At 38.0% G+C, this 23,853-nt stretch overlaps 1 protein-coding gene across 14 annotated transcripts in view; it reads left to right on the top strand.

Moving 5' to 3' along the window:
* The window catches only part of MLLT10 (MLLT10, histone lysine methyltransferase DOT1L cofactor), a 218,037-nt gene that overhangs the window by 68,181 nt on the left and 126,003 nt on the right, over positions 1 to 23,853 (top strand). For 10 of the 14 annotated variants that reach the window (XM_023758567.1, XM_023758566.1, XM_023758565.1 and 7 more), the window contains 3 exons: positions 807 to 916; positions 19,447 to 19,550; positions 21,726 to 21,819. In XM_023758567.1, the coding sequence (XP_023614335.1) occupies positions 807 to 916; positions 19,447 to 19,550; positions 21,726 to 21,819 (308 nt within the window). Of the gene's footprint in view, positions 1 to 805; positions 917 to 19,446; positions 19,551 to 21,725; positions 21,820 to 23,853 lie in introns of those variants that run through there. The other 4 variants (XM_023758560.1, XM_023758561.1, XM_023758564.1 and 1 more) reach the window with 3 other exon arrangements.

Below are 23,853 nucleotides of genomic sequence, written 5' to 3'. Positions count from 1 at the left end.
ATTTCATGCTTTTCCAATTTTGAATCATTAACTCCTCACTATCACATCAGCTCTTTGATATCTTCAGGCACATTTTGAAAATTAAAAGAAATGTTTAATATCAGTTATTAGAGTATTTTTAAAAAGGATCTTTTTATTGATTTCAGAGAGGAAGGGAGAGGGAGAGAGAGATAGTAACATCAATGATGAGAGAGAACATTGATTGGCTGCCTCCTGCCCACCCCCTACTGGGGACCAAGCCCACAACCCGGGCATGTGCCCTTGACTGGAATTGAATCCAGGACTCTTCAGTCGCAGATTGATGTGCTATCCACTGAGCCAAACCAGCTAGGGCAATTATTAAGAGTATTTTAAGTGAAATATTAAAATAATGCTAATAGTAAAATATCAATTTAAAAATATTGACATTAATATACTAGTAAAAGTAAACAATTTAATGTTGACATTCAAGATTAAAGTATTAAATTTTTTATTTTAGATATTCAGCTATAACAATTCTTATTTTTACAGTGGTTCTCAGAAGTAGTGTTGATCTGAATTATTTATAAGAAGTCAGTCAGTGCCAGAATCTGAATTTTAAAATGTTTCCCTTATTTGTGTTACTGTGCATATAACTAGAGGAATGATTAAGAGTGCTTTATTAGTAGTGTTTTGACTATTCAGTCAATAATGAGAATTTATTTTGTTGTATATTTGCTTAAGTAAGCACTTAATGGTTCTCTTTAGAAGATCACTGATTTTATGTATCTTTGAAAAAGCTTCATTGAAAACTGGAAAATGATGTTATTTTTATTTATTTATTTTAGGTTGGGCTCATGTGGTTTGTGCCCTGTATATTCCAGAGGTACAATTTGCCAATGTTTCTACAATGGAACCAATTGTTTTACAGTCTGTTCCACATGATCGTTATAATAAGGTACAGTAGATATTATTCTATTGATGTTTGCATAAAATTTTTTTGTTATGAAGCTGGGAAGTGTAAAGGAATTTTTTAAAATTTTGTTTTATTATAGGCCTACCTTAGAAAATTTTAATTATAGGTCTTCATCAAATTCCAGAGAGATTTGGACAAAATATAATTACTCTGATAAACTACAATTATTAAAATACATTACTAAGGTCACAGGAATACAAACAAATAAAAATATGTTACCTTTTTATATGAATCTAGGTATTTAATATTCTAACATTTACATGACATTTTAGTCCTTATGGATTTGTCCTTTAAGAATTATTGAAATTCTGTGTTCTTTCACATAGCAAGGTTCTATGAAGTGTGAATTAATTACTATTTGGTATAATACTCATTATGATATCATACATCCTTTCTTAAAAGATAATCCTGTTGTAGAATATTTCTTGCTGCTCTCCCTCAAATTATTTTCTACCACCACTCACTCATATTTGTTGTTAGCTTTCTTAAAACCTTAGTTAATGTTTGCTTTTTTCCCTTATGTATTTTTAAAGTTAATGTTTGCTTTTTTCCGTTATGTATTTTTAAAATTTCATACATATATATTATTGTTTGATTCTCTTTTGCATATTAGATGATTTTTCCATTACCCAATGCACCTTTTCGTGTTACCATTTATTTAAAGTACCTGTTGATTTATTCCATCAGTGGGAGAAAGTATTACTGCAGCCAGTTCTAAGGTTTTAGAAATTTTTTATTAAACATTTATAATGCAGATTTAACATTTAAAAATTCTGAAAATACAGAAAGATAAATAGAAAAGTGCAAGACAAAAATCATCCTAAATCTTCTCATTCAGATCCTTCTAGATTTTTTGTGTGCATTTTTATGTATACAATATTGGATTATATTGATTATACTATATTTTTTAAATAATTATTAACCTGAACATCTTTTTGTATCAGTAAATTATATTTTTGCTATTATTTTTAGTAGATATTTAGCATGTAATACAGAGTATTGTTTTTGATAAACTGCAATTTAATTAAGGAACCCCTTATTGTTGAAGTACCTCATTTAATGTTTGGCATGCACACAACAACATAATTTTTGTTTAAAGGGTATATGCATTTTGGAAGCTTCAGAAAGTATATTGTGTGAAATTAAAATACATTAAGATAATACATCACAATCAAGTGGGGTTTATTACAGGGACTCAAGGTTACTTCAACATATAAATTGATCAATGTGACACACCACATTAACAAACATAAAGGGTAAAAATTATGTATATCAATAGATGCAGAAATAGCATTTGATAAGATACAATATCCATTTATGATTAAAACACTTAATACTATGGGTATAGAAGGGAAGTATCACAGCATAATAAAGGCCATATATGACAGACCCTCAGCTATTATCATACTCAATGCTGAAAAACAAGTTTTTTCTCTAAGATCATGTACAAGACAAGGATGCCCACTCTCACCACTGTTAATTAACACTAGTGGCCCGGTGCACGTAATTCGTGCACATTAAAAGGGAATTAATTAGAGGAAAATAAATTTTAATATTGCTATTTGCCCTTTCTCTATAATAGAAGTGTCAGAGATGAAAGAAAATTAGTAAAATGTATAGAAAATCTTCGTCCTGTCAGAGTCTGGGGCATCCTGTGGGACCCAGAGTCAAGTCCCCGCCCACCCACGTGCACCTTGAAATTGCGCGAGACCCAGACCTGGCTGGCCCCTTCCCCATTGGGCGAGATCCAGACCTGGCTGGCCCCACCCCTGTCAAGCCCTGCTGGGTGGGGGTGCGCAGCCTCAGGGCCCCCATCAAGCCCTGCCGGGTGGGGGGCGCATCCTCAGGTCCTCTGTCCCTGCGCCACACAGCCTCAGGTCCCTGCTGTTCGCTCGTTACAGCTTGTTATGGGAACCCAGCCTCCGCTGTGGGTGCAGCCATCTTGTGATGGTGTGACAGAGTGAGGGTCAATTTGCATATTACCGCTTTATTCTATAGGATAGCACTGGAAATGTTAGCCAGAGCAGTCAAGCAAGAAAAAGGAATAAAAGGCATCTGAATTGGGAATGAAGAAGTAAAATTGTCATTTATTGCAGATGACATTATTTCTTTATATAGAAAGCCCTAAAGACTCCACCAAAAAACTATAGAAACAATAAACCAATACAGGATACAATGTCAATGTACAAAATTATATTGTGTTTCTATATACTAACAATTAAATTTCAGAAAAAGAAATGAAAAAATTCCTTTTGCAATTACCACTGAAAGAATAAAATACCTAAGAATAAACTTACCAAAGGATGTGAAGGACCTATATGTTTCCGTTTCTTTGTATCTTTTCCAGTATATATTATTTTATTTTTTAAATAATTCTTTACTGTTGAAAGTATTACCTATGTCCCCTTTTCCCCCATTGACCCTCTCCAGCTTTCATGCTTCCATGTCTCTCTATTTTATTTTTTTCAATATATATATATATTTTATTTCAGAGAGGAAGGGAGAGGGAGAGAGAGATAGAAACATCAATGATGAGAGAGAATCGTTGATTGGCTGCCTCCTGCGTGCCCCATATTGGGGTTCAAACCCGCAACCCGGGCATGTGCCCTTACCGGGAATCAAACTGACTTCCTGGTTCATAGGTTGATGTTCAACCGCTGAGCAGCCACACCTTATTTAATAATAAGACATTATTATTAAAATAAATTGAAGAAGATACAAAGAAAGGGAAAGGTATTCCATTTTCATGGATGGAAGAATCAATTTAGTTAAAATGGCCATATTATCCAAAGCAGTATACAGATTTAATGCAATCCCCATCAAAAATTCCAGTGGCGTCCTAACTGGTTTGGCTCAGTGGATAAAGCGTCGGCCTGTGGACTGAAGGGTCCCAGGTTCAATTCCGGTCAAGGGCATGTACCTTGGTTGTGGGCACATCCCCAGTAGGGGGTGTGCTGGAGGCAGCTGATTGATGTTTCTCTCTCATCGATGTTTCTAACTCTCTATCCCTCTCCCTTCCTCTCTGTAAAAATCAATAAAATATATTTTAAAAAATTCCAGTGGCATTTAAAAAAAATATATATTTTTATTGATTTCAGAGAGGACGGGAAAGGGAGAGAAGGGGATAGAAACATCCACCATGAGAGAGAATCATGGGTTGGCTGCCTCCTGCACGCCCCTTACTGGGGATTGAGCCCGCAACCCGGGCATGTGCCCTGACTGGGAATTGAACCGTGAACTCCTGGTTCCTAGGTTGACTCTCAACCACTGAGCCACGCCAGCCGGGCTCCAGTGGCATTGTCAAAAGAAATAGAACATGATTTGTATGGAATCATAGAAGACCTTGTATAGTCAAAGCAATCCTGAGAAGAAAGAGCAAAGCCAGAGGTTTCACATTCCTTGACTTTAAGTTAATACTACACAGTGACCATACTCAAAATAGCATGGTTTTGGCAGAAGAATAGACACACTTACCAATGGAACAAAATGGAGAGTCCAGAAATAAATTCACATATATATGAGTAAATAATTTTTGACGAAGGAGCCACAGTCATACAATGGAGAAAAGAAAGTCTCTTCAATAAATGGAGCTGGGAAAATTGGAAGAATGGAAGAAGATATTTGCAAACAAGACCTCCAATAAGGGGTTTATATCCAAAATATATAAAGAAGTTATATAAATCAACAACAAAAACAAACAATGCAATTAAGAAATGGGCAGAGGACCTGAATAGAAACTTCTCCCAAGAAGACGTACAAATGGCCAACAGATATATGAAAAGATGTGAAATTTCACTAGCCATTATGGAAATGCAAATAAAAACTACAATGGGATACCACCTCACACCTGTTTGATTGGCTATTATCAACAAGTCAAGTATGTGTTGGAGAAGTTATGGAACACTTGTACACTGCTGATAGGAATGTAAACTGGTAGAGCCACTGTGGGAAACAGTATCAAGATTCCTCAAAAAATTAAGAATAGAGTTACCATATGACCCAACAAACCCTCTTTTTAGTATCATCCGAAAAATTTGAAAACATTTATTTGGAAAGATATATGTATCCATATCTTCATTGCAACATTATTCACTGTGGCCCAGATATGAAAACCACCAAAATGTCCTTCGCTAGATGATTGGATAAATAAGATGTGGTATATATGTATATGCAATGGAATACTACTTAGCCATAAGAAAAGATAAAATACTGTAATTTTTGACAACAGATGGATCTTGAGAATATCATGCCAAGAGAAATAAGTCTGGTAAAAAAAGACAAGAATGATATGATTTCACTATCAAATAAGACAAAAAGTCATAGATACAGACAATGATGTGGTGGCCAGCAGTGGGAGAGGGTTTTGGGGGGAGGTAGAAAAGGGTAAAGGGGGTCAAATTTGTAGTGATGGAAGGAGACTTCACCTTGGGTTGTGAACACAATGCATATACAGACGATATATTATAGAATTATACCCTTGAAACCTATATAATTTTATTAACCAATGTCACCCCAATAAATTTAGTAAAATTTAATTAAAAAATTTGAACATACAGCCCTAGCCAATTTGGCTTAGTGGATAGAGCATTGTCCTGCAGACTGAAGTGTCACGGGTTTGATTCTAGTCAAGGGTAGGTATCTCGCTTGTGGATTTGATTCCTACCCCTGGTCATGGAGCGCTTGTGGAAGCAACCAATCGATGTATCTCTCTCACATCAATGTTTCTCTCTCTGTGTCTTTCCCTCCCTCTTCCACTCTCTCTAAAAACCAATGGAAAAATATCCTCTCATGAGGATTAATAAAAAAAAAAATCCAAAACAAATAAAAATTTGAACATACAGAAAAATACATAGAAAAATGCAAGACAAAAATCATCCTAAATCTTCTCATTCAGATCTTTCTGGATTTTTTGTGTATGCATTTTTACAATATTGGATTATATTGATTATATTGATTATACTGTGTGTGTTTTTTAATTATTACCTGAACACCTTTTTGTGTCAAATTATATTTGTGCCATTATTTTTAGTGAATGTTTAGCATGTAATAGAGTATTACTAATTTTGCTAAACTACAGTTTAATTAAGGAACCCCTTATTGTTGAAGTGCCTCATGTGATGTTTGGCATCTGTACACCAATAGAATCTCTGTGTAAAAGGGTATGAACATTTTAGAAGATTCAAAATGTATATTGTGTGAAATTGTCCTCTAGCATGCACTTTCTAATTTATACTGTGTGAGATGGTTTATAACCTTATCTTTTATTAATCTCCTTACGCACTGTTATCACTGTGTTAAAACAGTGTTTACTATTCTTTTTAGTGAAAATATTAAGAGTATCTGATTTTTTTTTTAATACTGGTAAGGTTAAATATTTTAAATATTTTGTTTTTTAAAGGTTATTCATGTTTGTTAATTGACTGAATAGCTCTTTGTTTTAACATTGTAATACTCTTTTTTTCTTTCAAAGTGTTTTTATATTACAGATATTCTTTTGTCTTACTAGTACTTGCTGTGTATGCTTTTGGCCATAATTTAACATTTGATTTTAAACTTTCACTATGTCTTCATGGTTTTTATTCTTGGTACTCTAGCATGTTAATTTTTTCTAGTTCAGAAACTTAAATCTTTTATATAATTTATACAGCTGCTCTTTATTGTTTCTTTGATGACATGCAAAGAAAATCTCAACACTAATGAATAAATATTTTTTGTACTTTCAAAGTTCATTTTAAAAATACTGGTTTTTCTTTTTTATTTTGAAGTAATTTCAAACTTCCATAAAGGTTGCATTAATATTAAACACAAAGAGGTTTTCCTCCCCTAAGCCATTTAAGAGCAATTTATTAATATGATACTGATGCCCCTGAATGCTTTACCATATAATTCCTATAAAGAAGGACTTTCTCCTACCTGACCAGAATGTGGCCATCAAAATCAAGAAATTAACATTTGTACATTATTTCTGTCTACCCCACAGATCTCATTATTTCCCAAATTTCTTCAAATATTTCCAGTATTGTCTTTCATAGCCAAAAGACTGCAGAATGCATTTTGTCTCTTTAAGTCTTATTTAATCTGAAATAGTAACTGAGTTTTTCCCTGGTTTTATAACTTCAGAAGATTGCAGGCAGATATTTTAATAGAATGTCCCTCTATTTGGATTTTTTTTTTTTTGTTTCCTCATGATTAAATTCAGATTATATGTTTTTGGCAGGAATATCACTGAAGTGATGCTGAGTTCTTCTCATTACATCTTAGCAGGTGGTACATGATTTTAGTTTTTTCCATTACTGGTGATGTTACCTTGATCACTTGGTTAAGGTGATGCCTGTAAGATTTCTCCATTGGGAGGTTAATCTTTTTCTCCTTTATAATCAATAATTTTGCATTTTGTGGGAAGTACTTTGTATGTAAATATCTTGTTCTTTATGCCTTTTACCCACTGATTCTAGCATCCATTATTGTTTCTTAGCTTAATTAACTTATTACTATGATAAATGGCAAGTGGTGCTTTTCTAATTCCATCATTTATTTTACATTCATCCGTTGGCATTCCACTTTAAGAAATAGATTTCTCCTCTCTCCAATTATTTATATTAGTATTGACTAATATGGACTGTGTGTCACTATTTTATTTTAATGGGTCATTTTTCATTACTCACGTTTATTTTGATGCTCCTATTATCTCAGTTTTGGCTGGTAGGACCTCTTCAAGCTGTTTTCTTTGTTTTTGACATGTTTCTACCATTCTGTGAGCAGTTCTTTACTTCTGACACAATAGTATATTTCAGATTTCTATTGTATCATTCCTGCCCTAGCCCTGGAATCACCATTTCTCCTTTTAGGTGAGAATCGATTTAGAAACCAACATGGGCACCAAGTGTGCTTATTGTTATTAGGATATTGCTACTCCTAAACCCTCTAAATGAGGATAGCTAGGAAATAAATGTATGTATCTAGATACGTAGATATACACACATTTACATCTGCATTTTTACTGTACTTATGTATATATTGAAGACTGTGAGGTCACAGTGATTCTTCTGATTCAATAAATGGAGTTGTATATATGCACACATACCTATTTTTGTATCTATTGACCTCTATATAGAGAACCACAGATTTTAGTAACTTCTCAAAATCTACCTATACTGGATTTATTCTAATTTTTTTCTTTTCTTATTTAAGACTTTCATGCCAGATAATGAGAAACTTGACTCCCATTATCCTCAATATATTTACTTATTTGATCAATTTGTGTGTATGTGTGTATTATGAAGTCTTTTATTGCTGCCATCCCTTAATGCAAGGCCCATTCTAACCTTATTCAGGCTCTGCACCTCACCCTGGGTTGGTAGCTGCTTCCCTGCATAGCTGCCTCTTTCACCACCATTCCTTCCCACTCCTCTCCATGGTTGGTCTCCTCACCTTGTTCAGGTTGTGACACTGACTCCACCCCTGTCCTCAGTCCTCTCATGGAAGTCAACCCTACTGGGGCTCTGACAGTTGTGTGGGGTTGCCCCTCCTTACCAGCATGGATGCTGCCATGTTTGGCCCCATCTCATGATTTAAGTCTAAAGTTTAAAACAAAGAGTAGGGAGGGAGGGTAGAGGGAAGAATGAATTATTTTGACTTAAATCTTTTATCCATTTAGAGTTAATTTTAGAATATAGTTAGAATATGGTGAGTATTGAACCTTTTCCTTCCCACATGGTCAGACAGTTTCTTAAACATTATTGAATAATCTATGTTTTTTACAGGTTTTGAAATACTGTTTGGATCATTATTGAATTATTGGGTATTCTTGACATTTTTCCTATTCCATTGATGTATTTGTTTAAAATAGCTCACTATTTAAAAAAAAATATTTTATTGATATATTTACAGAGATGAAGGGAGAGGGATAGAGAGTTAGAAACATCAATGAGAGAGAATCATCGATCAGCTGCCTCCTGCACACTCCCTATTGGGGATGTGCCCGCAACCAAGGTATATGCCCTTGGCCGGAATCGAACCTGGGACCCTTGAGTCTGCAGGCTGATGCTCTATCCACTGAGCCAAACCGGTTAGGGCTATTTTTTAAATTATTATGGCTTTATATACATCTTAGTTCATGGTAGAACAGACATCGTCATGTATTTCTCCAGATGAGCACTACGACTAACAAAATACAATTTTTATTATACTGGCATTACAACAAAATACTTTGGGGAAGAATTTATCTTTTTACAATATTGAATCTTTTGTTTCAGAAACATGGTGTATCCATTTACCAAGTGTGTTTTTTCTTTCCTTTTTGTAGTGTTCCTTGTATGTGTTTCCTATATATGTTTCTTATATTTTACTAAAGGCCCGGTGCATGGATTTGTGCACCAGTGAGGGTCCCTCAGCCTGGCCTGTACCCTCTCCCAACCCTTGGGGGATGTTGACTGCTGGTTTTGGCCCAATCTCCACAGCCCAGTCCAGACAGGAGGGAGCCTGATCCCCGCAGGCCCGATCCAGACAGGGAGCGACCCCGATCCTCGCAGGCCTGATCCCCGCAGGCCCGATCCAGACAGGAGGGAGCCCGATCCTGTGCGTTGAGCATCTGTCCTCTGGTGGTCAGTGCATGTCATAGAGACCGGTCGTTTGGTCGCTTAGGCTTTTATATATACTAGAGGCCCGGAGCCCAAAACCGTGCGCGGGTATGGTCCCTAGGCCTAGCCTGTGATCAGGGCCATCTTTCCCGGCTGCCAGCAGCTGGCCCTCCTCCCTACTGCCACCCACCCTGGTTCCCCGTTTGCCATCCAGTAATGGGAGCCTGACGGCTGGGGGAGGGACTGAGAGGTCGGCTGTTCCTACCTGCTCGCCGGCCCCACCCCCGCCGCAGGTCACCCTCTGTGTATGGGGCGACTGGCAGGGTGGGGGCCTTGGCCTGGCGCCACCTGTATCCCCTGCCACCCACCCCAGTTCCCCATTCGCCATTGGCGATCAGAGCCTGTGGGCTGGGGGGAGGGACCAAGAGGTCGGCTGTTCCACCCGCTCACCAGTCCTGGCCCCCGCCGCCACCTGCCCCGGTTCCCAGTTCACCATTGGTGATCGGAGCCTGCCGGCTGGGGAAAGGAACCAAGAGGTGGTCAGTGCACCTCATAGTGACTGGTCGAGCGGTTGTTCTGGTTGTTCTGCCGTTATGGTCTCTGGGGTTTTATTATATAGGATAGATTATGTTTGTCGATTTGTTTAATATAGTTAACCTTAATATTTTAATATTTGGTTCATGAATATTTAGATTAATGGGGGCATGTAAATTCTGAAATGATAGGAACAATTGGGAAATGGATTGAATTTTGGGAGACAACAATCCTTAATGGATGGTAGTAAAGAATAATTTGGAGAGCATTTGTTAAGGTAGTGGGCACGTACTGAGGGACTTACTTTGTATCAAGCATTGTGCTAGACACTAGGAATTCAACAATGAATAAAATACAGGGTTTTTATCAATGTACAGCCAGTTACCAGTCAGATAAATATGTAATTACAATATGTGAAATGAAATAATAATATAAATAATAAATCTGAGTGAAGAGTTATGGAACATAAAAGTAGGGATTATTTTTGCCTAAGGAATTAAATAAGGCATATCAAGAGACTATAAAAGAATAACTAGGAATTTGACCTGTGGAAAAAAGGATCAAGTAATAATTCCAGACAGAGAAAGTAAAATAAAATAGGGTAATAGGGCAGGTGTTAGGCCAGCCGTGGGCAAACTACGGCCCGCGGGCCGGATCCTGCCCGTTTGAAATGAATAAAACTAAAAAAAAAAAAAAAGACCGTACCCTTTTATGTAATGATGTTTACTTTGAATTTATATTAGTTCACACAAACACTCCATCCATGCTTTTGTTCCGGCCCTCCTGTCCAGTTTAAGATCCCATTGTGGCCCTCGAGTTAAAAAGTTTGCCCACCCCTGTATTAGGCAGTCCAGAGAATAATAAATAATTTTGTATTGCTGGAAAATTGTGGGATTTAGGATCCCTCAAAAATTTTGTGAATGATAGGAAAGGAAATTTTCTAGAATATTATGTAAGACATATCGAAATTGCAGAGAATTCACTGTATTGACGTGTCTTGTTCAATTTTCTACATGCCATTAAATATATAATGGCCAATTTTTGTACCATTTGTCTTTAGATACATGTTTTTATTTTTTCAACCTCATGTTTTCTTATAGGAATTTCTCATTTTATTGGCCATATTACATTCTGTTAGTAACCATAATGTGCCATGTTTATCCTATATAATAAAAGAGAAACATGCAAATTAACTCGTCCCTCCGCTACGCACAAGCAATGCCCTCCAGCCAATCAGGAGTGAGTATGCAAATTAACCCAACTTCGATGGCGGCAGCCCACAGAGCTGGAGCGAGCAGAAGGCTTGGGTTCCCCCCGGCGATGGAGTAAGCCAAGCTTCCCGCCTGCCCTGGCTGGCACTGGGCTACGCTCAAGGCTACAAAGTATCAATTATAGAAGATAAATAAATCCCAGAGGGGGGGGGGGGGAAAGAAAAAAAGGAGAGGATGGGAACTTGGGTTGCTGGGGGTGGGGATGGGGGTCAATTATAAAAGATAAATAAAGCCCAGAGCGGGGGGAAAAAAAAAGAAAAAAAGGAGAGGATGGGAGCTTGGGTTGCTGGGGGTGGGGGTGGGGGCCATGGCCAGCCTGAAAACGGCCCTCATCCCCTCACCCAGGCTGGCCAGGCACCCCAGCGGGACCCCCACCCTGATCTGGGACACCCTTCAGGACAAACCAGCCGGCCCCCACCCTGCACCAGGCTTCTATACTATATAATAAAAGGGTAATATGCAAATTGACCCTAACAGCAGAACAACTGGCAATGACTGGTCACTATGACACACACTGACTATCAGGGGGCAGATGCTCAATGCAGGAGCTGTCCCCTGCTGGTCAGTGCGCTCCCACAGGAGGAACTTTGCTCAGCCACAAGCCAGGCTGACGACTGCCATTACAGCGGTGGTGGCGGGAGCCTCTCCCGCCTCCTCAGCAGCGCTAAGGATGTCTGACTGTTGCTTAGGTCTGCTCCCCACTGGCAAGTGGACATCCCCCGAGGTCTCCCGGGCTGCCAGAAGGATGTATGACTGCCAGCTTAGGCCCACTTCCCCGGGAAGCGGGCCTAAACCGGCAGGTGGATATCCTCGAGGGGTCTCAGACTGGGAGAGGGCACAGGCTGGGCTGAGTGACCCCCCCGAGTGCACAAATTTTTGTGCACCAGGTCTCTAGTCTTTTAATAATTTTTTAAAAATATATTTTTTTGTGGGAAACCAAGATGACGGCATAGGTAAACACCTGAAATTGCTGCCTCACACAACCACTTTAAAAAGACAACTAAACGAGAAAACAGACATCACCCAGAACCAGAGGAAGGCTGCCTGAGTGGAAATTCTACAACTAGAAAGAAAGAGAAAAGCACACTGAGACTCAGAGGAGGTGCGGAAGTAAAGTGCAGAGGTACGGAGGCGCACGTGGAAAGGGCTGGCAACTGAGGATGCGGTTGTCTTTTTCAATGAGGAGGGAGACACAAGCTCCCGACTGCTCTGAACTCTAGTTCTGGGTGAGTCGCTGGTGACCCAGACTCATACAGGGAGAAACTGGACTGTCTGGCATCGGTCGGAACTCAGGGGCGGCTTTCTCTCAGAGGTGCTTGCAGCGATTACCATGGGACACTGAGACCCGGGGCCTCTTAGGGCAGGGCTGAGGATCAGCTATAGCTGTTTGCTCCGCCCTATTGATTCCCTGAGACCCAGCCCCACCCAAGCTGTGCACAGAGGCTTTTGCATATGAATGACCTGGCACTTTGCAATCTAAAATTACCTAACAAACTGCAGCTGGGTCAGAGAGACCCAGAACATCCAAAAGAAGGCCCAAGGCCCCACAGCAGCTTGCATTGCTTCACAGCTGGGCCTCATCTGGGCACCTCCAAACCCCAAACAAAGAAGAGGAATCTGCAGATCTCTCCATAGCTCCTGCTGGGTAGCTTCAGGCAGAGTCTAAATTAGCACCTCCTTAGAGATCCAAGTGCTAGAGTACCCAGTGGTCAGAGTGGGACCATCCGGATTACAACTTCTCAGATCCATAAGGGACACACTCAGGGGGCAGACTCAGTGAGCACCAAAGCCCCACTGAAGCAAGTCTTGCCCCAGAAGGGTGTCTCCAGCACAGAAGTTCTCCCACCGTAGGCACAGCTGATTCTCACAGCCAATTGGCCTGGAGGTCAATTCCTCCCAATGATACCAACTACAATCAAGGCTTAACTACAACAAGACTGTGCACACAGCCCACAAAGGGGTGCACCAAGAGTGTCCACCTCAGGTAACTGGGGAGGCTGAGCTACTAGGCCCTATAGGACACCTAGCACAGAAAGCCACTCTATCAACACAGGGAACCAGCCAACATGCGGAGACAAACAGGTCACAAATGACAGAAATGGAGGAAAGCAAACTACTGGATATAGAGTTCAAAACCACGGTTATAAGGTTTTTCAAGAATTTTCTAGAAACCGCCAATAAATTTAGTGAGACCCTCCATAAATCTAATGAGACCCTCGAGGATATGAAAAAGGACCAATTAGAAATTAAGCATACACTGACTGAAATAAAGAATATTATACAGAGTTCCAACAGCAGACTAGAGGATCGTAAGAATCAAGTCAAAGATTTGAAATATGAAGAAGCAAAAAACACCCAACTGGAAAAACAAAAAGTAAAAAGAATCCAAAAATATGAAGATAGTGTTAGGAGCCTCTGGGATAACTTCCGGTGTACCAACATCCGAATTATGGGGGTGCCAGAAAAAGAGAGAGAGCAAGATATTGAAAACCTATTTGAAGAAATAATGACAGAAAACTTCCCCTACCTGGTGAAAGAAATAGACTTCCAAGGCCAGGAAGCGCAGAGAACCCCAAACAAAAGGAATCCAAAGAGGACCACACCAAGACACTTCACAATTAAAATGCCAAGAGCAAAAGACATAGAGAGAATCTTAAAAGCAGCAAGAGAAAATCAGTTACCTACAAGGGAGTACCCATAAGATTATCAGCTGATTTCTCAATAGAAACTATGCAGGCCAGAAGGGTATGGCAAGAAATACTCAAAGTGATGAATAGCAAGAATCTACAACCAAGATTACTCTACCCAGTAAAGCTATCATTCAGAATTGAAGGTCAGATAAAGAGCTTCACAGATAAGAAAAAGCTAAAGCAGTTCATCACCACCAAACCAATATTATATGAAATGCTGAAAGGTATCCTTTAAGAAGAGAAAGAAGATGAAAAAGGTAAAGATAAAAATTATAAACAACAAATACATATCTATCAACAAGTGAATCTAAAAATCAAGTGATTAAAAAATCTGATGAACAGAATAAACTGGTGAATAGAATAGAATCAGGGGCATAGAAAGGGAGTGGACTGACAATTCTCGGGGGGAAGGGTGTGGGGAGTGCGGGAAGAGACTGGACAAAAATCGTACACCTATGGATGAGGACAGTGGGAGGGGTAAGGGCAGAGGGTGGGGTGGGAACCAGTTGGAGGGGAGCTATGGGGCGAAAAAAAGAGGAACAACTGTAATCTGAACAATAAAGATTCATTTTAAAAAAGTATATATACGTTTTTATTGATTTCAGAGAGAAAAGGAGAGGGAGAGAGAGAGAGAGAATCATCAATAATGAGAGAGATACATTGGTTGGCTGCCTCCTACAAGCCCCCTACTGGGGATTGAGCCTGCATCCCCAGATTTTGCCCTGACCTGAATCCATGGTAGACACTCCTGGTTCATGGTAGACACTCAACCACTGAACTACACCAGCCAGGCAAGTTGTTTTCTTCTTAGTTTCTTCACCTTTTTAGCCCAGGCCCCCAAACCCTCTACTGTGACAGCAATCAGTCTGTTTTCCTATCTTTGAGTCTATTTTTATTTTGTTTGTTAGTTTATTTTGTTTATTAGATTCCACATGAGTGAAATCTTTCTCTGATTGGTTTATTTCACTTAGTATAATGTTCTTCATCAATGCTGTGGCAAAGGGGAAGATTTCCTTCTTTTTTTTTTTTTCTACAGCTGAGCACTACTGCATTGTGTAAATGTACCACAGCTTTTTTTTTTTAATCTTCACCCAAAAATATGTTTAGAGAGATAAAGAGATAGAGATAGAGAGAGAAAAAAAAACATCGATAAGTTGCCACCCATACATGCCCCAACCAGGTATTAAACCTGAAAAGAGTATAGGATGATCAGAGGTTTCAGATAGAAGGAAAAAAAGATAGTTAATAAGAAAATAAGGATACAGCTTGGATTTGAAATTGGAGTAATGAAGTTTTATCCCCCGACAGTAATGTTTAGCAATACTTAGGTAGTGGAAAACCATGAAATAGTGTCAAATGGAAGCAGAACACCTAGTAACAAGTTGTAATATCGATCAGGTTTACTAGTGCTGGTAAGGATTTTTCTCAAATTGTAGAATACACAGCTTGCCATTTCCCCCCATCCCCATTATAGGTCTAGTTTTTTTGTGTTTTTTTTTTTTCCTTTGAATGTTCAAAGCGTTGACTTGCTCTGAAACTGTGACTTCCCAAATGACACCATGTGACCCTTTTTTTAGGGGATAAGTCCAGTGCCTTTTGTATCTACCACCTCTTTTTATAATGATGAGAATATAAAGAAATGCATGTTAACCTGCACAAAAGTCTGGATTAAAATAGGCTACTGGATTGGTGTGCTGTGTGACATTAGGGGCACATATATCTTTATATGAGAGTATAAAAATAACTGTTTTCTTTACAAATTGGTTTTATTTTTTTAAAGTGTTGAATACTTTGTCATGTCCTCTTTTTGGGTTTCTTTCACATAAAAATTTGATTGGGCCCTGACCGGTTTGGCTCAGTGGATAGAGCGTCGGCCTGCGGACTGAAGGGTCCCCGGTTCGATTCTAGTCAAGGGCATGTACCTTGGTTGTGGGCACATCCCCAGTAGGAGGTGTGCAGGAGGCAGATGAATGATGTTTCTCTCGCATCGATGTTTCTAACTCTCTATCCCTCTCCCTTCTTCTCTGTAAAAAATCAATAAAGTATATTAAAAAAATTTTAAAAAATAAAAATTTGATTGGGATTTTTTTACCTTTAAACATTTTGTGAGTTTATTTCTAATTTTATTGTTCAAATGTTTTCTAATTTGCTCACTTCTGCTTTTGTAAAGTTTTAATTTTTATTACTATAACATTGTTTCTTTTGTTTATTTTTAACTGTTTTATAAATTGTCATGTTTAAAATAATATAATGAAACCACCCTCTCCCCTCACACACACATTGATCACCTAACTCCAAAACATTACCAGATCATAGCCAATTTTTTATACAGCTTCTGTATTAGTTTTCTAGGGCTGCTGTAACAAAAGTACCACAAACTGGGTGGTTTAAAACAACAGAAATTCACTCTTTCAAAGTTATGGATGCTAGAATTCTCAAATGCAGATATTGACAGTATTGGTTTCTTCTGAAAACTCTGAAGGAGAATTTGTTTCATGCCTCTCTTCTAGCTTCTGGTGATGGCTGAGAATCCTGGTCATTTCTTGGCTTGTAGATGTATCACCTCAATCTCCGCCTTCATCCTTACGGTGTTCTTCCTTTGTCTCTGTGTTTTATGGCCATCTTCTTATAAGGACACTAGTTGTATTGGATTAAGGGCCCACCGTACCCCACAATGACCGAATGTTAACCAGTTATCCCTGCAATTACCCGATTTCCAAATAAGATTACACCTACGGTACTGGAGGTTTATTAGGACTTCACATAACTTTTTGAAGGAGACACAGTCCAATCCATAGTAGCTCACCATCTGCACATTGATTGGTTGCCTCCCATATATACCCCTACTGGGGATTGAACCCATAACTTAGGTATGTTTCCTGACCAGGAATTGAACCCTCCACGCTTTGGTGTACGGGAGGACACTCCAAACAACTTAGCCACTTTGCAAGTGTTTTTTTCAAACCTGTCTTCTTACGTTGCCTTTGGGTCAACATAAACCACTTATTAGTCAAAAGATTGTGCTTGAACACCCTTAGCTAGTTAGATTTTAGTCCTTTGGTCATTTCATGTGTGTGTGTGTGACTTAGATTTATTTTCCAAGGAGATCATCCCCAAGGTTCTCTCTTCAGTCCTTTCTGAGAGCATGCAGTCTTGAGCATGCACAGTCTTTAGACCATCAGGTGTGAGTGTGATTTTATTTTCCAGTCTGAATTCTTAGGAGTTACCCTTAGAGTAACTTATTGTTCAGCCAGTTTTTGATCATAGGTTGTACAAAAGCCCCTTGAGCCTTTTTGTGTAATTTTGTGGCTTTAGGAAATGCTTTTAAATTTGCCCCAAATCCCACTTCAATTTCTCCTGATTGGGTGCAACCTAGTTCATATACATAGCCTTTTGGACCCCCAGATAGGAGTGTGATCTAGGAGGGCCCTTATTTGCTAACCTTCTGGCTGGAGCTGGTAATTCTATCTTAATTGCTCACTACCTAAGTGTTTTTGACTGAGCCCTTAGGCATGAACTTCTCCAAGGTCTGTCCCAAATGTCAGTCCTCTCAGGCAGAGCTGCTGAGTTATTTGTTCTTAAGATGCACGGGGCAGAACCTCTGCACTACTGCTCTGGAGCTGGAACTGGGGATAGGGCAGCACCCTGCTTCTCCACAAGAGTCACCTGTAGTTTGACAGGGTGCTAGGAGGAAAGGGGATAATAACCGCTGGCTGCTTATCCCTCCTAGCCTGTCCATTCTATTAGCAAGCTGGGGAAGGGATGATAGGACCTCAGGATTCTTGGCCTCTTGTAGGTGGGAGTTTATGAGTGGGAGCTACCAGGAATGTGTAGGATGAGAGTCACTGGAGACCTGGCCTTCCTCGGGTAAATTTATACTGGTAGCCTTAGACTAGGAGCTGGGATAAAAGGAAGCCCTCATCTTCTTAATCACACTCAACAGAAGGGACCTTATATCACAGGAATCTAGCTCTGTGTGTGGAGGTGGTGTGGTGGTGATGGGAGCAGATCATGGCTCAAATGTCACAGAAACTGTTCTTACTGAAATTTAGTAGATTTTCTTGGATAAAATTTTCTCAATTGGTTGTATGTCTTTAGGGCAATTTTTAGAGACTTCAGAGTGCTTTCACCTGTGAAATAGTTAATTCAGTAGGGAAAAGATCCATGGAGCTCTTCACTCTGCCATTCCAGTAGCCTGAACATTCTATTTCCTCTTTAAAAAAAAAATAAATAAATAAAGACCCATTGTAATTTTAGAATGGTCAAATGATGGTATCTTCTCACTGTCAGCTCTTTGGAAGTTACCAAGGTATTTTTTTTTTTGAGGCCTATTTGTATATTTTCTCAGAATTTCACTCTCTAAAATGTTACTATTTTAGTCAGCTCTGTCCTTTCCTTTTTTAATCTTCTTGATCATTTTTAGACTAAGAATGTATGTTTAATTCTTCTATTGTAACTCGGGACTTTTTATAGGTATAAAATAATTTTTATAATTCAGTTTAGTATGAATCCATATTTTTCAACAGGATTTGATATTCATTTACATGACCAGGTACTAGGCTATTTTGGTAAATATTGTTGAATGTTGTTACTTGGTACCACAGTACACAGTGGGGAAATCTCTCTACCTCTAAAAATTCATGTGATCCTATTGAAGCTGGCTATGTTATACCTTATTATTGTTCAGAAATTGGTCTCATTTGAGAAGTTTATCACCTGTGTATATGTAAACATTTTTTTATATACAACTTCTACTTAGCTGATAATTTTATTCATTATACAGATGCTTGTAGATTGCCATTTATATAATTCAGTCTTTCATGAAAAGTGGTACCGTCTATCAGCTATTTTCATTTGGGAAAAGCAAACAGGTTGATGCCAGAGTTGCTGGGAGTGTTGGTTGGCTGATATCTCTTGGGGGCATCTCTGACCTTCATAGCTAAAGATTCTTGTGGACAGTTGGAATGGCCTAAACCTTGCTCACTCACATAGGACTGTCTTTCATCTCTTAGCTCCCAACTACCTCTGTCAAACTCCTTTAGATGTGCTTACTTCCAGAAGAAAGGAAGGGCAAAACCTTTTTTTACAGCTTTTTAACAGGAGTCAGTGAATATTTTGAGGAGGTTTTAAGAACAAGGTGTGGTAAGGCTGTGTTTTGGTCTTTGGTCTCAGTGCCTGTGAAGATTATTATCTTGCAGGGTTTTTGAGTCGGAGACAAAAACCCTTTCTGAAATCCTAGGTCTACTTATATGTCCTTGTTTATGTTTTCATATTTGTACTGTTTGTAAAAATTAGGTTACTGTCAGAAAAAATGAATTCATGTTTAGAAGTAAAGTAGATTAGATAGTAAACCATGGTCTTGACTTCTGAATATTTTCAGTTCCTTCAAGCTCTTGTAAGGTTTTGTTTTATTTTTGTTTTTGTTTCTGTATCCTAAGACTTGCTACATTTGTGATGAACAAGGAAGAGAAAGCAAAGCAGCCACTGGTGCTTGTATGACATGTAATAAACATGGATGTAGACAGGCTTTCCATGTGACATGGTAAGTATGTTTTCATCATTGTACAGAAATGAGGAATACCTTGTAAATGAAAGATTTAGTTATGTGCCCAAATATTATTTACAGTAAATTTTATTGGGATAGTTTTTATGTTTATATTTACTTACTTGTAATAAAGATAATTCTAATAATTGAACTTACTAGAGTGAATTTTCAGTAGGTGGATGCTGGTTCTAATGTACTTTATTCAGTTTCATTTTGTTTAAAATATTAGTTTTAGTTACCTACCCTTTGATTTGTTATTATGATTAAAAGAACTGATGTAGGTACTCTTAGTGCAGTGCCAGAAAGGATTTAATGAATGATAGTAGCATTTCTTTGCTGTCTTTGCTTTAAGGCGGAAAAAAAGCAGTTGCCATCATCATTATTATTATTACAAGAGGCCCAATACATGAAATTGTGTCAAGGGAGGTTGGCCCTTTGCAAGCAACTACCTGGCGACACCCTCGGCCCCACCCCCGGCCCACTGGTCGTTCCTGAAGGTCATTCCAGAAGGTCCAGAGGCCCGGTACATGGATTCGTGCACCAGTGGGGTCCCTCAGCCTGGCCTGCGGGAGTGGGTCAGAACCGGCTCTCTGACATCCCTGAGGGGTCCTGGATTGCAAGAGGGCGTAGGCCAGGCCAAGGGACCACACTGGTGCACGATCGGGGCCGGGGAGGGAAACGGGGAGTTGGCCAGCTGGGGAGGGACCATGGGAGGGCTCCAGGGCGTATCCGGTCCATCTCGCTCAGTCCTGATCTGCCAGACCCCAGCAGCAAGCTAACCTACCAGTCAGAGTGTCTGCCCCCTTGTGGTCAGTGCACGTCATATTGACTGGTCGACCGGTTGACTGTCTGCCCTCCGGTGGCCAGTGCACGTCATGGCAACCAGTTGAGTGGCCTTAGCATATCATTAGCATATTATGCTTTGATTGGTTGAACAGATTACTGGACACTTAGCCTATTAGGCTTTTATTATATAGGACTAGAGGCCCAGTGCATGAAATTCGTGCATGGTGGGTGTGGGGGGGTGTCCCTCAGCCTGGCCTGCACCCTTTCCTATCCAGGACCCCTGCCTGCCTGATTGCCCCTAACCGCCTCTGCCTGCTGGCCTGATCCTCCTAACTGCTCTCCCCTGCCGTCCTGATCCCCCAACTGCTCTCTCCTGTCGGCCTTATCACGCCTAACCACCTCTGTCTCGGCCCCTTCCACCGTGGCTTTTTCTGGAAGGATGTCCGATCTAATTAGCATATTACCCTTTTATTAGTGTAGATGGTTTTTCAGCATAAAATTTCAAGAGCAGAAATTATCCTAAAATATTCAATATAATAAACCAGTTAAAAATAAAAGTCTGCAAAGAATTCATTTACCTACTAATTTTAAGAATCAGTCTATATTTAATAGTCAATACAGGTGTATACCTTATTTCCTAAACTCTTACTGTGTGGATTTATGAAATCTATTTTAAATTATTTTGGGGAATGGAAAACATTTTTGGTCTTTATAAATTCTCTTAATACTGTACTTAATTTTCCAATGATGAAAGTTGACTTTTTGGGAATGAGATATATACTAATATTGTAATTTTGGAATGCTAAAAGTGGGAGATTAAATTGAGAAGATGATGATTATAAACTTTAGCACTTTGTATTTTAAAAGTATATAAATATCATAACTTTAGGTTTCAATTCCTTTTCTTCAATTGTTTTTGATTGAAGAACACAGCTTATGTTTTTCTTGCCTACTACTGTACTGTGCTATGACTTGAAGCATTTTCCTTCTAACAGTATGTAATCTTTATCCATGGGCAAATACCATCACATGTCATTTCAGCCCCTTAGAGGCCTTGCTTTTCCATTTGTACCTCTGGTACAGATTGAAAAAGTAAAATCAAGTTAATTATTGGGACCTCGGAGTGGTTCTTAAAGAATTCATTGTCTGTTTTGTGATGTAAAACATGTATAACTCTTCATCTTTGTTAGAGATGGGTGAAAAGTTTATATTAAAACATAAATACAACTTAAAATCAACTACATGTTGGGGTAAGTGTACTTTATCTTCCCTTTTTCTCTTAAGAGAATTAAGGTCTTACAAGTCTTACGTTCTTTGAAGTGAATTTCAATTTGTGTATATATTGTGGTTTGAGATGTTATTGATATAGTTGGCTTTTGTTTTCAGTGCTCAGTTTGCTGGACTACTTTGTGAAGAAGAAGGGAATGGTGCAGATAACGTCCAATACTGTGGCTACTGTAAATACCATTTTAGTAAGCTGGTAAGAATTTAATATTAAAATGCTAAAGTGATTAGTTTTGACAGTAGAGTTGACTCTTTTTAAAAGGGCATAATAGCTATTCTTTTTCCTTTGATTTTTGCTTGAGATTAGGTTTGTTTAGCATGCTCTTCACTGGGGATGAAAAGATCTATTCATTTTAAAAGATTTTGCTTTGTTTCAGTTCATTTATAAAGGTGACTATTCTAAAATTCTAATTTAAAACATATATTGATAGTTAATAGTAAATGTTGGTATACATTTAGTAGAAAAAGCACATGTTTAAAGAACACTATAACTCAATACTATTTTCATTTAATTTGATTTTAACATTTATATACATTTTGTGATTCTCTGTCACTTCTCATTTTTTTTTTTTTTGCTATATTACTATTTATTTTTATATATACATTTACTTACTAGGAGATAGTAAAACTGAAATAAGGCTGCTTTGTGACTTCTTAGTTAAAGATCTTAATTAACTATATTTAAATACAACTTTGGTGAATATTTTAGATTTGGTCAGTCTTTTTTGTTACATAATAGCATGGGTGACTAAGTAATATTTGATTACCTGTTAACTATTTTGTGTTCATGTCCTTTGAAGGATAGAATTTCTTTAATGTCTCAAGTGTCTATTTCTCAGTTGTCATTGATAACAGTCAGATATATATATATATATACTGAAGTTTAAGGCTTCTTTGTTTTTCTTTAGTGTCTTTTTAAAAATTTAAAAAAAATTCTATTATTACCTTTCCCTTGTGGATGGGACTCCCTCCCTCCCTCCCTCCTTCCCTCCCTCCCTCCCTCCCTCCCTCCCTCCCTCCCTCTCTGCCTGCCTTCCTTCCTACCTTGCTGACTTCCTTCGTTCCTTCAGCCTGCCTGGTAGATACCATTATTGTGAGCCCCTTTCTCTTGAATGCACAGAACATGACTGCTGGATTCTGATTCATGCAAAGAAATTACTAAAAGTATATATATATATATGTGTATATATATATGATGTGAAGGCTGAATGTATTTTAATGACCGACAGAATACTGAAGTGTGTAAGAGAAAATTTTGAGATAGTAAAATTGAAAATTTTGCTTCTTGAATGTTAAAAGCATTGGATTTTCATTTTCTAAATGAGAGATGAAAATAGATAAAATACAGAAATAATAAAAATGGATTTTGAAGTTTATATAAATAGAAGTTTATATAAATTCTAGTTATTGACATGCTGTTCTTCCATTTGCTAGTAGAGGAATAAAAAGTTTTTTAGTAATTTAAGATTGTATAAGGTCTATATTTATATAGAATTTGAGCACCTTTTATAGTCATTTTTATACAGTGTAAATAATTATGGTACCACCAAGTTTTAAATACCTCAAATAACCCTCACCATACTTTATTATGAAGTTGTGTAAATACTTTAAACAGAAACGTGTAATATTTTTAGTAATGCTTTGAAAAATGCGTGGGTCTGTTACTGACATTTTCTTTAATTTTTTTTTCTTAACTGCAGAAACAAGTTTTTTAGAAAGCTGTAATGCCTTAATACTTTTGAGATCAAAAGGCTTTTTGCTTTTCCTAGAGGCATAAAGTAACTCTTCAAATATTTTCTTTTCTTCTAGTCTTGGCATCGTTCTTCAATATGGCATTTTCTATTTTGGTTGAAACTTTTTTAAAGCAGAAATTGAAAATTATACTTGATTTCTTTAATGAGTGGTTTTGTGATAAAGTGACAAATAAGCTACTGCTTGTTTGAAAATAGTGTTCACACATTTTAATAAATGTACAAAAATATGGCATTAATGTTAAATTTAAGTTTAGATTTTTCTTTATAATTTAATAGGTAATATAATGGAGGGTGTGTAAACGGATTATGTGATTTAAAATAGTGAGACATTTTATCTTCAGTAGACATTTTGAAATATTTCACACTTGAATTGGTTTAACCCTAACAAAAAGATTATTTAAAAAATTTTATATACATATACATATATGTATATTTTTTTCTTTTTTAGAAAAAGAGCAAACGGGGATCTAATAGGT

The sequence above is a fragment of the Myotis lucifugus genome, unplaced genomic scaffold (genome assembly GCF_000147115.1).
Source record: "Myotis lucifugus unplaced genomic scaffold, Myoluc2.0 scaffold_132, whole genome shotgun sequence".
Taxonomy (NCBI): domain Eukaryota; kingdom Metazoa; phylum Chordata; class Mammalia; order Chiroptera; family Vespertilionidae; genus Myotis; species Myotis lucifugus.
This window is presented reverse-complemented; position numbering and strand designations above follow the sequence as displayed.